The following is a 12,566-nucleotide window of genomic DNA, read 5'->3' as shown; positions in this document are numbered from 1 at the left end:
ATTTACATAGAATCATTAATGCGGTGCTCTAGACTTGATTGATGTGGCATTAATTAGCCCTAACATTCTGTAAACTCTAAACTGTAATTAAAAGCGTGTGCGTACATACGATTAATTATTATTCACCCTTCCAAAAAAAGAAGAAGCAAGTATATGTGGCATGTACAATTTAACATAATGCTGTTGTGCATTTAATTATTCGTGTATTCCAAGAGATATCGATTCATTTGGGTGACAGCATAACCATGTCAACAGCTGAATGAATGAATTGCACGAATGAATGCTTGAATGCTTGAATGCTCGAATGAATCCGGTTGCAAAATGAGTTCGGATTTTTCAATCGAATGAATAACAAATGTTGCACACTTTGCGGCGTTCTCAATGCCTTTGTGCTATGCGTGTTGATTTGTGGCAGCGCTGGCTTCAGCCTAACATTCGTGTCTCGCCACTTACACCCATTCACACACCACACACCTACACACACACACACACGCAACACACGTGTGTATCTGATTACCTGACGCACACAAATTATTTTGTCAAGCTGCTCGAAGTCATCTTCGCAGATAGATTTCCGCCGCTACGTTAAAATTTGATTTATTATCTTTTCGCCTATAAATTTTATTTCTCAAGCCAGTAAAAGAGTGTGCTAGAGGAGAGTGTTTGACTAAAAGATACCCCGCTCTCTTCATATGCAATATAGGAAATATATTTAATAAGCCCTTAATTATTGTTCTCCTTATATGATATCTTTAAAAGTGCAGCATATCGATATTTATCGTTTTGCTAAAAAAATAGGATAGTTATCGATCATTTTGAGCATCTACATTCTGAATGGATATCGATATTTATCGTATTGCTAAAAAACAAGGGAGTTATCGATCATTTGAAGCACCTAAGTTCTGGACGGAAATCGATATTTATCGTTTTGCTAAAAAACAGGGTAGTTATCGATCATTTTGGGCATCTTCATTCTGGACGGACTTGGGCTGACGTTGATCAAGAATATATAGAATAATCTATGCTCAATACTGTCACCTTCTGCCTGGCGAATAGGCTTGCAATAAAACATTATACCCGCTCCTCTGTCATTTCAATGTTTACAGGGTATACAAATATTTTGATATATGTACTTAGCTGTTGCCAGGTGCTAAATGATGTTATGCAAAGGTTTTCCATTCTCATCGAAACTTTTGTCTTTCAGCCCAGGCACGTATTTCAGCTACAAAAATATTTATCTAAATATATTTAGCAGCAGCAAAGCTGCCTAAATCGGTCAAGATAATGTCAAATTGGATAGTTAAACGCTTTAGCTACTGCTCAAGTGTTGAGTTCCTATTTTGAATGCGTAATGCGGGGTTAATTTCAGATGGAGGGAAGGGATTAAAATGAGCAAAACATAATCCCTTTGGCCCTTTGCGTGTTGCCGCACATCACGAATAACACTTTAAACTTTATGACTGCGAGCGAGTGTGCAAATTATCACATCTTGTTTTCACATTGTTTCAAATTATGGCCATAAAAATAACAACGAACACGCATGCTCTTCTCTATGCTGCTCGCATTTAAATGAGAATATGCCTACACTCTGCTTAAGCTAGTTGCAATTTATTTTGATATGTTGTAGAGTTTGACACAGTATAAATGTTCTGTTTAGTACATTAACATTTGTATACCCTACACGACTCTATTCGGGAGTATTGGCTCTTGTACGTAGTGTATAAAAGACACAAGAGTATAAAAAGCTTAAGGGAACTTGAAGTAAATGAAAATATTGCCCGATTTTCTATATATCTAAGGGAACTGTTTGCTTCGCTTTTACTTGAAAACTCATGTAAATGGACTAATTGATTGATGGGCTGACTGACTGATTGATGTTTAAAGCACAACACAGACTATAAGAGCTAGAGCTCTAAAATTTAACTTATGTTATCTAAATATATGCGTGCATGGGCTTTAGGCAAATTCCACCAGTAATTGTGGAAAATTGGTGGAAAATATTTGCATTAGAGCTTATTTTTACCAAGCGATTGACTTCCAATTAATTTTCTTTGTGAAAATTATACGCTGTATACCAAGATGGGATTTTGGAAGATTCCACTAGTAATTGTGAAAAAAGTGCAAAAAAAAAAGGGCAATTCCCACCATCTTATGTGGAAAATTGGTGGAAAACAGTTGAATTATTATTTATTTCTACTAAGCAATCGACTTCAAAATCATTAATTTTGTAACAATCTTTTTTTGCGAAATATTTCATTAATTTTAAATAAATATGGTCAAATATTGTGTGTGCAAAGTTTCGGGCTCAAACTCCTTTCGTATATTTAAGGTTTTGCTGTTTTGTTTTAAAGTTTCCGAATTATTTTCTCAGTGTAATGCTGCAATTGCAACTAATAATTCTTAGGCGCTTGTTTGTCAAAGACAATTAGAGCTGCAGTTGTTTGCGAACTGAAAAAGCCAATTAAATTCAATTATTTGGTGTCTTTTTCTGCTGCCAGGTTCGGTTCGAGGTAAACAATAAATTACCTGGTACACCATAAAATAAAAGGACGGTTGAAGGGGAGCGTGTGTGCGGTATACGATATGGAGGTACATTGTTATTTAAGCTAGTTTAAATCGCAAACTCAAAGCGCAATTTATGGTTCTACGAAAAAGTCCTTGGTATTTACACCTAAAGCAACAAGGATAAAGGACGAGGTATCGGTTTCATTGCTGCTCCAAAGAACTGACGCATAAGCCTCCGACATGGCAACATATGCTGGTGTTTGTCTTCTGGATGGCTTGCTGCCTCGCAGCTGGCTTTGGCTGTGTGCGGGTTGGGTGAGTGGGTGGGTGGGTGAGTGGGTGAGTGGGTGGGTGAGTGGGTTGCTGGGGTGGCAACTCATGCATAATTAATCATGTTGTGACGCCGATGTCTTGTGCGTTCAGGGAATGCGCTTGTCAGTTGACATGGTCGCGCTTTTTTATCACTGCCAGAGGAAACGCAATGCTATATTTATCTAGTTACGACCTGTTCCAGCTCTTCTCCCTGTCTGCTGTCGCTGTCGCTGTTCCTCTTCCTGCTCCTGTGCCGATCCCAATCGTCGTTTGCTATCGTCATAAACAGAAATCTCACGACACGTTTCCCAGCGGGCCAACCCAGTTCGTCTTCATGCTAATGTCGAGTAGGCGCCGAGCACGTTTTCCTGCGATAATTGTTGACGTATATCACAAGAAAGAAAAAATACATATATATATATATAAAATATATATAGGAATCTAAAAAATTCGCTGTGTTTCGGGGACCTGTTAACGCAAATTGCCTTTGAATGGCTCCTGAATGTTGATGTGACAACTTTAACATTATTTCGCCTGACAGTATAAACAATTTTCTTTTTTTATTCGTGGCAGCACTTTGGTCTTCGAATTCGCATAATTGAAATAAATATCTCGCCCATGCTGTGTGGGTCGCACTGAATATTTATTTATTTTTATTTTTTTTTGGTTTACGCACTTGACGACGAATGGACCCATTTTTTATTTTATTGTTGCGGGGGTAATTTCTTTCTATTTATTTTTTTCTGGCCATTATAATAGCTGCGTAAAAGCATTGTCATGGAATTTGATTTTCACTGAAAAACACTTTATAGATATAATGTACGATAAATGCATGGATAACTTTGTATACTGTAAGTTGTTGGCTAAGTGCTTTTAATTGGTTGAAATTCTAATTCAAAGCAGAATGGAATTTCTTTTTAATAAAGTGATGCAAATGCCATATGCTAAACACGTGTTTGCCACCAAAATATCTGCCATAATTGAGTTTAAATAATTCATTTAAATATTCGCTACGTTTTTTCATTTCAAATTCGTACTCATTTTGGCGCGCTCGTGTTGCAGCATTCGCTGTTATCGGCCTATCGATATTTATTTGACATGCGCACAGGCATCGATACCCAGAACAGCTGAGCGCTGCGTGTATCTACTCATACAATATGGCGTTGTTTTGTAAAAACTAATAAATGTTTGGGCCTTTTGCTTGAAACGGTGTTAAAAATGTGCAATTAGAGAGCGAGCTATAAACATTATAGCGATTGCGTCAGACCCAACGGAGAAAGAGTATATTGAGAACTGTAAAGTGGACCGTGAACATAAAGAAAACAAATTTGCTCGCCAGAAACTGTTTGTGGGGGCCGGCGTAAATATTGAGGCGCCAAAAAGCACAAAACAAAATACGAAATGGAAGAGGAAATAACGCTTGCGGCGACCACAAATGGAGTGGCTGAGAATGGAGAGGAAGTGGAGACGGAGCCGCAGCCGCAGTCGCAGTCGCAGCCGGAGGTGGCGTCTGCCACAAATGCGTGGGAGGCCAGCAGCGCCGTTGTAGAAGAGGAAGAGGAAGCAGACGCGGACACTGTTGTTGTGTACATGGCAGAGGTGCGAAGCGAGAGGGGCGGAGGTGTTAGATAAATCACAAGAGTAAAAACATGCTTAACATTTTCTAGGGTAATGCGGCGGCGCATGTCGAACCGCAGACGTCGGTGGTGGCAGAGGCAGCAGAGGAGCATGAAGAAGAGGAGGAGGTGGATGGCGACGAGGAAATGGGCGAAGTCGAATATCTAGAAGACGAAATGGCTGAAGATGAGTGCGAGGACGAGCGGGAGTTAACTGAAGTAGAAGAGGACGCATCAGCGGCGGTTAATAATAAAGATGACGAAGCAACAACTACAACAACAACAACAACAGCTGCAGCAGAAAGTGCGCCAAGTGAGACAGCTGAGGAGCCTGTGGAAGACTCTGTAGAAGAAGCTGTCGAAGAGTCTGTGGAGGATTCTGTCGAAGAAGCTGTGGAAGAACTAGTTGAGGCAGAGGATGAGGGAGAAATCATCACAGGTGATGATGCCCAGGCAGAGGCAACAGAAGAGGGGAATGCCAGCGCACGATCTGGTGCGCAAGCCCAGGTGGAGCCCGTGGATGAAACACAGTGCCGTGTCTGCACCACCAAGGAGCAGCTGGTCAGTCTCTTCACCAAGACCAGCGAAGGCAGCACGCCCGCCGACATGTTGCTGCTCCTTTGTCCCAGTGTATCGATAGCGCTGAAGGACTTTATGCCGCAGTTCATATGCAACAGCTGCCTGGAGAGTCTCACAATTGCCATAAAGCTGCGACAGCAGCTAGAAACCACCGAGCGGGAGCTGCGCAAGCGTTTGTCTCGCAGCAAGAACAAAGTGCGTCGGCCGCGTGGCTATGTGGTTATAGATGCGCCCGTCTCCGAATCGGCCAGCGAAGAGGACGAGGAGGAGCTTAACGATGATGTCGAGTTTAAGGTCTCCGATGTCGGGGGCTCCACAAGCGGCGACAGCGACTCCGCCGACACGGACATCAGTGAGAAACGCAAGCCGGGCAGACGGCGTGGCCGCAAGAAGGGCACAAAACGTTCGGCGGGCGCCAACAGTCAGGAGGAGGAGAACCACAAAAGGCGGAGTCTCCAAACGTCGCCCGCCGCCGCCTCGCAGGGACCCTTCGAGTGCGACCAGTGCGACTTAAGCTTTCCACGCAAACAATCCTATGTGATGCATCGCAAGATGCACGACTCTCGCCATGAATTCCACTGCCAGATATGCAACAAGAAGTTCAAGGTGCGCGGCGCCTACAAGACGCACATGGAGCGTCACGCAGCGGAGCGTGCCCAGTTCCGTTGCGAGCTCTGCGCCCAGATATTCCGACTGCGCGCCGAGCTCAAGCGGCACATGGCCCTCAGCCATGATGAGCACGGCATCATCTACGAGTGCAAGCGTTGCCAGCGCACGTTCCTCACACAGACGCGCCTCCAGCGCCACCAGAGCACCAACTGCAACCGCCATTCGGAGACGAAAGTCAAGCGCCAATCAATGGATGGTCATCCCAGCCAGGGACGAGATCTGTTCAAGTCGGTGGCACCCCTAACGACAACCTACTGGAGCGACAGTTTCTCCGACTAAGCTTCGGCTCCATTCTGAATCAAATTTTCAATAAGTCTACAGTTTAGTTCAGACACAAATGCAGTGCATGTAGAGTTAAATACAAATGCAAATGTACCACACGTACTATTCAAGATATAACTCGTGTGTGTGTGTGTCATTTATACCCCATAATTTTGTCGGGACTTGCGTAACGCTTGGAAGGACAAATCTTCAACCCTATCAAGTGTGTGCTCCAGTTCCAGTTCGACTTTATATGGCAGTCAGTGTATCTAGCAGTCGTTCGCATCGGATTCTTATAGCATATGGCAGGGAAAGGAAATTCGAGTTTTTGTATGGAAAACTGTTTTGTTTTCCCAAACATATGTTGACATATGCGTGCAATCGTATTGAAATCAGACTACTTATCGCTTCCATAGGAACGAGCAGTCAAAAAGTGAGTTTGTCTCAAAGAAACTTCTTTATTTACTTTTGTTTTTGAAACTCACAAGTTACTAATTCTTTTGTTTTTCTTATATGTTGATTTCTTTTTCTTATATTATTATTTTTATATTGACCAAATTAACGAGCATCGAATAATTATATCCTATAGATCCCATATCAACAATCCAGATAAAATTAAGTTTCTGTATGACATTTTTTAAATTTTCTTTAAAACTCTCGGGAATTATTAGATAGACTAGTTTTGATATATTTCTGTTCAATATCGGACAACTATATCATATACCTTCTATAGGAACAATCCATGCTAGAAAAGGGTTTTTAGTGGGGAAGCTTTCCCCTTTAAAAAGAAACTATTTTTTTTTTTTTTGTTCTGAGATTTACTTAGGAATTCCTACATATATCATAATCGAAAACGTTTTCCGTTCGATGATATTGCCTCAACATTTTTAACTAATCATCCAGTAGTAAGGGAAAGGATAAAATATTCACTGCTCCATATGGATTTTAGCAACTAAGCTTTAATCTCATTATATGTTCATTCCATATAGATTTTTCCAACTAAGCCTTAATTCCATTATATGTTCATTCGTTGATGTTGTGGCAGAGTCTAAAACTGTATTGAATTAACTAGAATTTATACGAGCTTATTTAATCTTATTAAACAGATTAAATACATTTGATCAAGGGCAGAGAGTTGACTAACTCGTAAATTGGCATTACGCACCGATTTGATGCTGCAAAATGAAAAGTTAAATGCCAATGCACACAATACTCGTTAAACGCTGCATTGGGGCATAATAATAATAATAACAATAATGTTGTTGCATAATGTGCGTAATCATAATGTTAACTTAATGTTTGTCCTGCGCCATAAGGGCTTAACTGCCAGGATTATGTGCTCCAAGTTGTGACAATTGTGCGCCTGCAGCTGGCAAAAGAGAAACTTGTGGCAGTGGCAAAAGATGCTGTTGCGGTTCAAATTGGTTGCCAGGAAGAGGGCTGCGGCAAGCACTACGCTTAACTGCTGCACTTACACGTACTTTCAACCCCAGACACTTAGAAAAAATCTATGTACTAGATTCTAGTATAACGTTGTTTAAACTTTAACCATATTTAAATGAAAATAATATTGTAAAATGTGTTAGTTCGGGAGAGCAGGACTCAAGAGCTGTACCATTGGTTCTTTCCGTGAACCGAACCAGTTCAAAATACGTATAACATGAACTATCACAAGTGAAATAAGCGTGAAACATTTTCAGTGGAAGTATAATTTCCCGATTGATGAAGCAAAAATCTCTTGATATATGAATTTTGCTCTCAGCTTAAGTATTTGAAACCCCACAAATATTGATTTGAGTTAAGCACGAACTGCTTGCTGATTTCTCTGAGTGTAGTGGCAAGTTGGCGGCCCAGTTTTACCCGTCAGCTGGCTGAAAGTTGTAACTGAAGATATCGTTTGTTTAAATGCAGAAGAAAACTTTTTGTACATTTTTATTTACAAAAGCAAATGATAAACGTTAAAAGCTGCGTGGGTGCTGTGAAGGGGGGGCGGGGGGCGGTGGGCGGGGTAGTAGTACACAATTTTCTAGGAATTCATGTTGTAACCGGGTCGAAACGAATGGAAAAGTTTTCCTTTGGGTTTCTTCTTTTTTCTAGAATTTTTTGTTTTGTTTTTGTTCTTTTTTATGTTGTTGTTGTTGTTTTGCTTTTGCCGCTTTTGCACGTCTTGACTGTTTGTTGTTGACTCCAGCAGCTGGTGCTCCGGTTGCTCCAGCGACAGCTCAGAAATGATGGATGGAGTGGTAGGTGGGCAGGTGATAGGAGACCGACGACACCGGATGGTGCGCAATGAGTGGTGCGTGGGAAATGAGCGGTGCATGCGAAATCAATGGCGCATGATGAACGTAGGTTGGTGCGGCAACGTAATGCGAATGGGTTAAAATGGGGGCGTGGTAGCCCAGACCCAGCGCCAGGCCACGCTTGGCCTTGACCGAAGACTCCGAGTCCTGTTGCTGCTGTTGCTGCTCCTCGGCAACGGGTGCGGCCAGGATGCAGGCAGCGCCAGCAATCAGCAATATTAACTGCACAATCCAATTTGCATTGTTTTTATTTCCCGACGGAATTTTCCATTTGCAGCAAACAGCAGAATAACATGCAACAAAAATATACAACAAATTATAGGAATATTCAAATGAAAATAGATTTTCGGCTGTCAGTCAGCGCAGCGGCAAAGCTTATAAATGAGGCTGGCGAAAATTTGTTTTTGGGGCTTACAAATTGCCAACTGAAGGCTCATTTATTATATTTGATAAATTTTCTAAATTTCAAAAATATTTAGCAAAAATTTAATTTAACAAGTCATAATATTATTTGCATTCTATTTAAGCTTCTCACTTAAGTCTATTTCAGTTTTGCTTGACTTTAATATTTTCTCAGCTTAAAGCGTCGTTCATGTTCAACTTACAGTGAATTTCATAGTGTTAAAGTATTTTCTCTATTTAATCGGCTTTACGCACTGCACTGCACTGTGTCTAAACTTGAACTAACGTTATTTGCAGCCAGAATCTGTTTATTTATACAATTTTTTTTTGATCGGCTAGAGACTCACTCAAAACTAAGTCAAACGCACTCATTAGGCAAAAAGTATTTAGGCAGCGGCACAAAAAGGAAAAATCATATAAGAATAAGAGAGTGAGAGACACGCACATTGGGGCTGTAAGTAACTATATGCCCACATCAAGTCCAAATTGTATCAAACAAGTTGTGCGTGTGTGTGTGTGCGTGTGTGTGTGCGTGTGTGCCTGGTCATGTGCGTTGCTCTGACAATCGACGGACATTCTGTCAGTTGCATAAATTGTATAAAGCTCGTTTTTTTTTGTGTTTTGTTTTTCAATCGGAAAAACTATTCGGCTCACAGCACAAGTCACTCATGTTGAGTGTTGACTGGATTTGTAATATATACGGATCATGTAGTTTCACTTATTAATTGGTTCACAGAAGTACACTAGCTACTTTTTTTATGAAATTAAAATGAATAATTGATTAAATGTCAAAGAAGAAAACACATTTTTTTATGCATGCGCTTTTAAAGCAGTTTCAAGCTGGATTTAATGTAATCAGCGAAGCTCTTTTGAAGCTGTAAGCTCCTTAATGAATTGGTCTTTAGCTTGTTTTATCTGAATTTGTTGCGTTTTATAATCGGAGAAGTTTCATAACACAAGATCTAAATGTAGAGCTTTAATATAAATATTTCAGGTAGGTGATTACGGATTTTAATATTAAATACATTTTGTTCTTTTCTTTGTCAAAAATAAAAAGAGCGGGAAACAGCTTTATGCTGAAAAAATTATAACAAGCGCGTGTAATTGGGCTCTCTGAAAACTTAAAGCTCTACTAAATCGACTACAATTTAATGAGTCTGTCTTCTAAAGATTTACAACATTTTTAACAAAAAGACTGCATAAATTCTATATAGCTTGAATATAAATATTTCATTAAAATGAATTAATTTTTTTCTTATTGAACAAAGGGCGAACATGAAAAAAGCTTGTACATTCAATCCAGCTTAAAGCTTGGCCATGCATTTTAAGCAAAGCTTAAAGCTGTTTTAAATACATATCGAAGTTTTGAATTGAAGATAGCTTAATTTGATTTACTTCTTTCAGTTATTCCTTAAAGCTTTGAAGTGCATTGAAAGCTTTAAATAAATTAAAGCTCTCCTCAAGCTTAAAGCTCTACTTATTTGCTACAATTTAATGCGTTTGCCATTTGTGTCTATCCGGACGCGTAATGCTTTTTTAAAATCTAAAAATTATCATAACATAAAATCTGAATGTCTATGCTTTAAGCGGAATATATATTATGCAGGCAGTGGCAAATTGCCGTACAAACATTGTATTTATTTTGTCTTTTATGTAAGGCAAAGCCTCAGGCAGGCAGCATTGCAATTTGTTTTGCCTGCCTGTGGGGCGGCAGTCAAACGTAGAAGCACTTGATAAATTTGTCCAATACATTTTTATTCAATTCCATTTCTGGCTCTAATCTGTGCAATTTGCAAAGCCATTTGCCCCGGCCAGGCCAGGCCAGGCCAGGCCGGGCCAGCCAAGAGGCAGCAACAAATGGTTTGTTACCCAGTTGGCGAACGCAAATTCAAATTGAATTCCAAAATGCGTTTACCTAGTGGCAATTGTCTCAAGTATCAAGTGCTGCCCATGGACGACAACTACAACAGATAGATATTCGTATATAGTATAGTTGTTTAGTAGAACATAAACTCTGTTGTCTAAGTTCTCATTTTGAGCGAAATTACATTTTAATGGGCCGCAAGCGCGCTGAAGGATCGTTAAGGCAATTGGCGCTGCGGGAAACTGCGGCTGCTGCTGCTGGGCGGAGGGAAATGCGAGCTTCTGTTTGATAAGACTGCGCGCCTGGCACACACACTCTGGTTATGGTTTATGCTGCAATAAAAAACCACACACAGTATGTCTCTCTCTGTCTCTGTGTGTGTGTGTGTGTGTGTGTGTGCGCAACGGAACATTAATTAACAGCACAACAGCTAATGGCAGCAGCAAAAAATCCGTATGGCGTTTATCTAAAGCTGTCAGTTGACGCCATTTGCTTGTGTGTGTGCGTGTGTGTGTGTGTGTGTGTGTGTGTGTGTGTGTGTGTATCACACTGTGCTCATGTTGCGTTACGCCACCTGCTTTTCCATTTCCCGCAGGAATTTCCCGCAAAAACTTTGCACTCTGCACGAAAAAAATAGAAGGAGGACACAAAAAAGCAAATTGAATAAATTATTGTTTTTCTTGCCGAACTAGTCGCATAAATCTTCTTATGCGCAAAACATCTATAATTACTTGTCTATTTCAGCTAAAACCCAACTCTAGTTTTCTCTACACTCAGCGAAAGATTCTATCCAAAGATTGAATGAAACAGAACAGAAACTATATATTAAGTTTTTTTGCATTATATATTAGTTTTCTTAGAAGATGATGAGAGGTATCTAATTTTGATCGCAAAGGTGCTTAAGTATATATCTCTATATATACAATTGCTTGTCCTGACAGACTGACTAACTGACTAACTGACTGACTGAATGACTGACTGACTGATTGAATGACTAATTGACTGATCAACGCACAGCCCAATTCCTTGGGAGCAAAATCATCCGAAAATTGAGTTATATAAATCGAATCGTTGTGTGCCTAAGCACAGCTATGCTTTAATCGCATGCAAGAAGATTAACTTTGGCATTGCCTTTATTTATTTCTTTTTATATGTTTTTTAAATGCTGAAATACTATTATTTCAATGTGGCACAAAAGTTGATTTAACATACACAAATACGTTTTGAATGCAGCAAAGCGCAGCAGTTGGCTTTAATATGCGTTTGTGTTTTATGTTTATTTTTTATATTTACGAACACACACAATTGTATTTTGGTCGTTGAGGCAAACGAAATATTGCAAACATTGTTTCATAAATAATAACTGTTGTGCAAGACAATAAAATGCGCAATTTGTGGAATGTTCCTTACGCCAAAGCAGCTGTTGTTGTTGTTGTTGTTGACGTCTGACATATCCATCAAAATCAAATAATTGACAACTGGCAAAGAGTCTGAAGTCGGAGCAGGCCCCGTTTGTGCGGCTGTTGTGTGTGGTGTGTGTGGCAATCGGCGAACAGACGAGGGCAGTTACTCAAAAAACACAAAATTTGAATTGCAATTGCGAAACGGCGAACAGGATTTGATGTGAAGCTGTAGCTGGAGCTGTAGCTGGACTCGAACCCATTAGCCGAATGCAACACCTTCGTTGACATGTTGAACATTGGGGCGAGACTTTGATTTGCCAACTCACAAACTTGACTGATTTACGATGTCGCAAATATGTTTATCGGCCCCAAAAGAAACACAGATGCAAACATATATACATATACACATAGAAAAGTTGTATCTATATCGTTAGCCAATTAACTGCTACGCCCAGCTACTCGCAACTGCACTGTGACAGGTGTGCTCTGTTTAATTATACGCTGGCCGCGGGTCTCTTCAACTATGTCAGTCGTTGTGTAAACACATTTGCTGTCAGACAATTCGCATCTGGACTGGACTCTCAGGCCTGAGAGCAATCTAATTTATTTGACTGCAAGCATATTTAAGCTTCGGTGTTTTCTCATGGTCTCTAAT

The 12,566-nt window shown here is 40.2% G+C and overlaps 3 protein-coding genes across 7 annotated transcripts in view; 2 read left to right on the top strand and 1 right to left on the bottom strand.

The window, feature by feature from the left end:
• The window catches only part of LOC135434967 (G-protein coupled receptor dmsr-1), a 97,980-nt gene that overhangs the window by 78,642 nt on the left and 6,772 nt on the right, over positions 1-12,566 (top strand). The gene's annotated exons all lie outside the window — the stretch shown is intronic.
• On the top strand, positions 3,960-6,080 carry LOC135434943 (zinc finger protein 316). The gene is made up of 2 exons (XM_064691756.1): positions 3,960-4,416; positions 4,485-6,080. The coding sequence occupies exons 1-2, from the start codon at positions 4,219-4,221 to the stop codon at positions 5,958-5,960; spliced, it is 1,674 nt and encodes a 557-aa protein (XP_064547826.1). The 5' UTR covers positions 3,960-4,218; the 3' UTR covers positions 5,961-6,080.
• LOC135434938 (uncharacterized) lies at positions 7,911-8,958 on the bottom strand. 2 transcript variants are annotated; one of them, XM_064691751.1, is made up of 2 exons: positions 8,848-8,958; positions 7,911-8,464 (listed from the first exon to the last, which is right to left on the bottom strand). In XM_064691751.1, exons 1-2 carry the CDS (start codon positions 8,857-8,859, stop codon positions 8,165-8,167), a joined length of 312 nt encoding a protein of 103 aa, XP_064547821.1. In that variant the 5' UTR covers positions 8,860-8,958; the 3' UTR covers positions 7,911-8,164. The 2 variants fall into 2 exon arrangements, 1 of the variants encoding a protein (XP_064547821.1); XR_010437316.1 differs by lacking the exon at positions 8,848-8,958 and adding an exon at positions 8,658-8,748 and having other exon boundaries at positions 8,326-8,464.

Source organism: Drosophila montana, unplaced genomic scaffold (genome assembly GCF_035044405.1).
Source record: "Drosophila montana isolate Dmon_TW-CO22-7 unplaced genomic scaffold, ASM3504440v1 contig_3468_1, whole genome shotgun sequence".
Classification (NCBI taxonomy): domain Eukaryota; kingdom Metazoa; phylum Arthropoda; class Insecta; order Diptera; family Drosophilidae; genus Drosophila; species Drosophila montana.
Note: the sequence above shows the minus strand (reverse complement) of the source record. Positions and strands in the feature narration are given on the sequence as shown.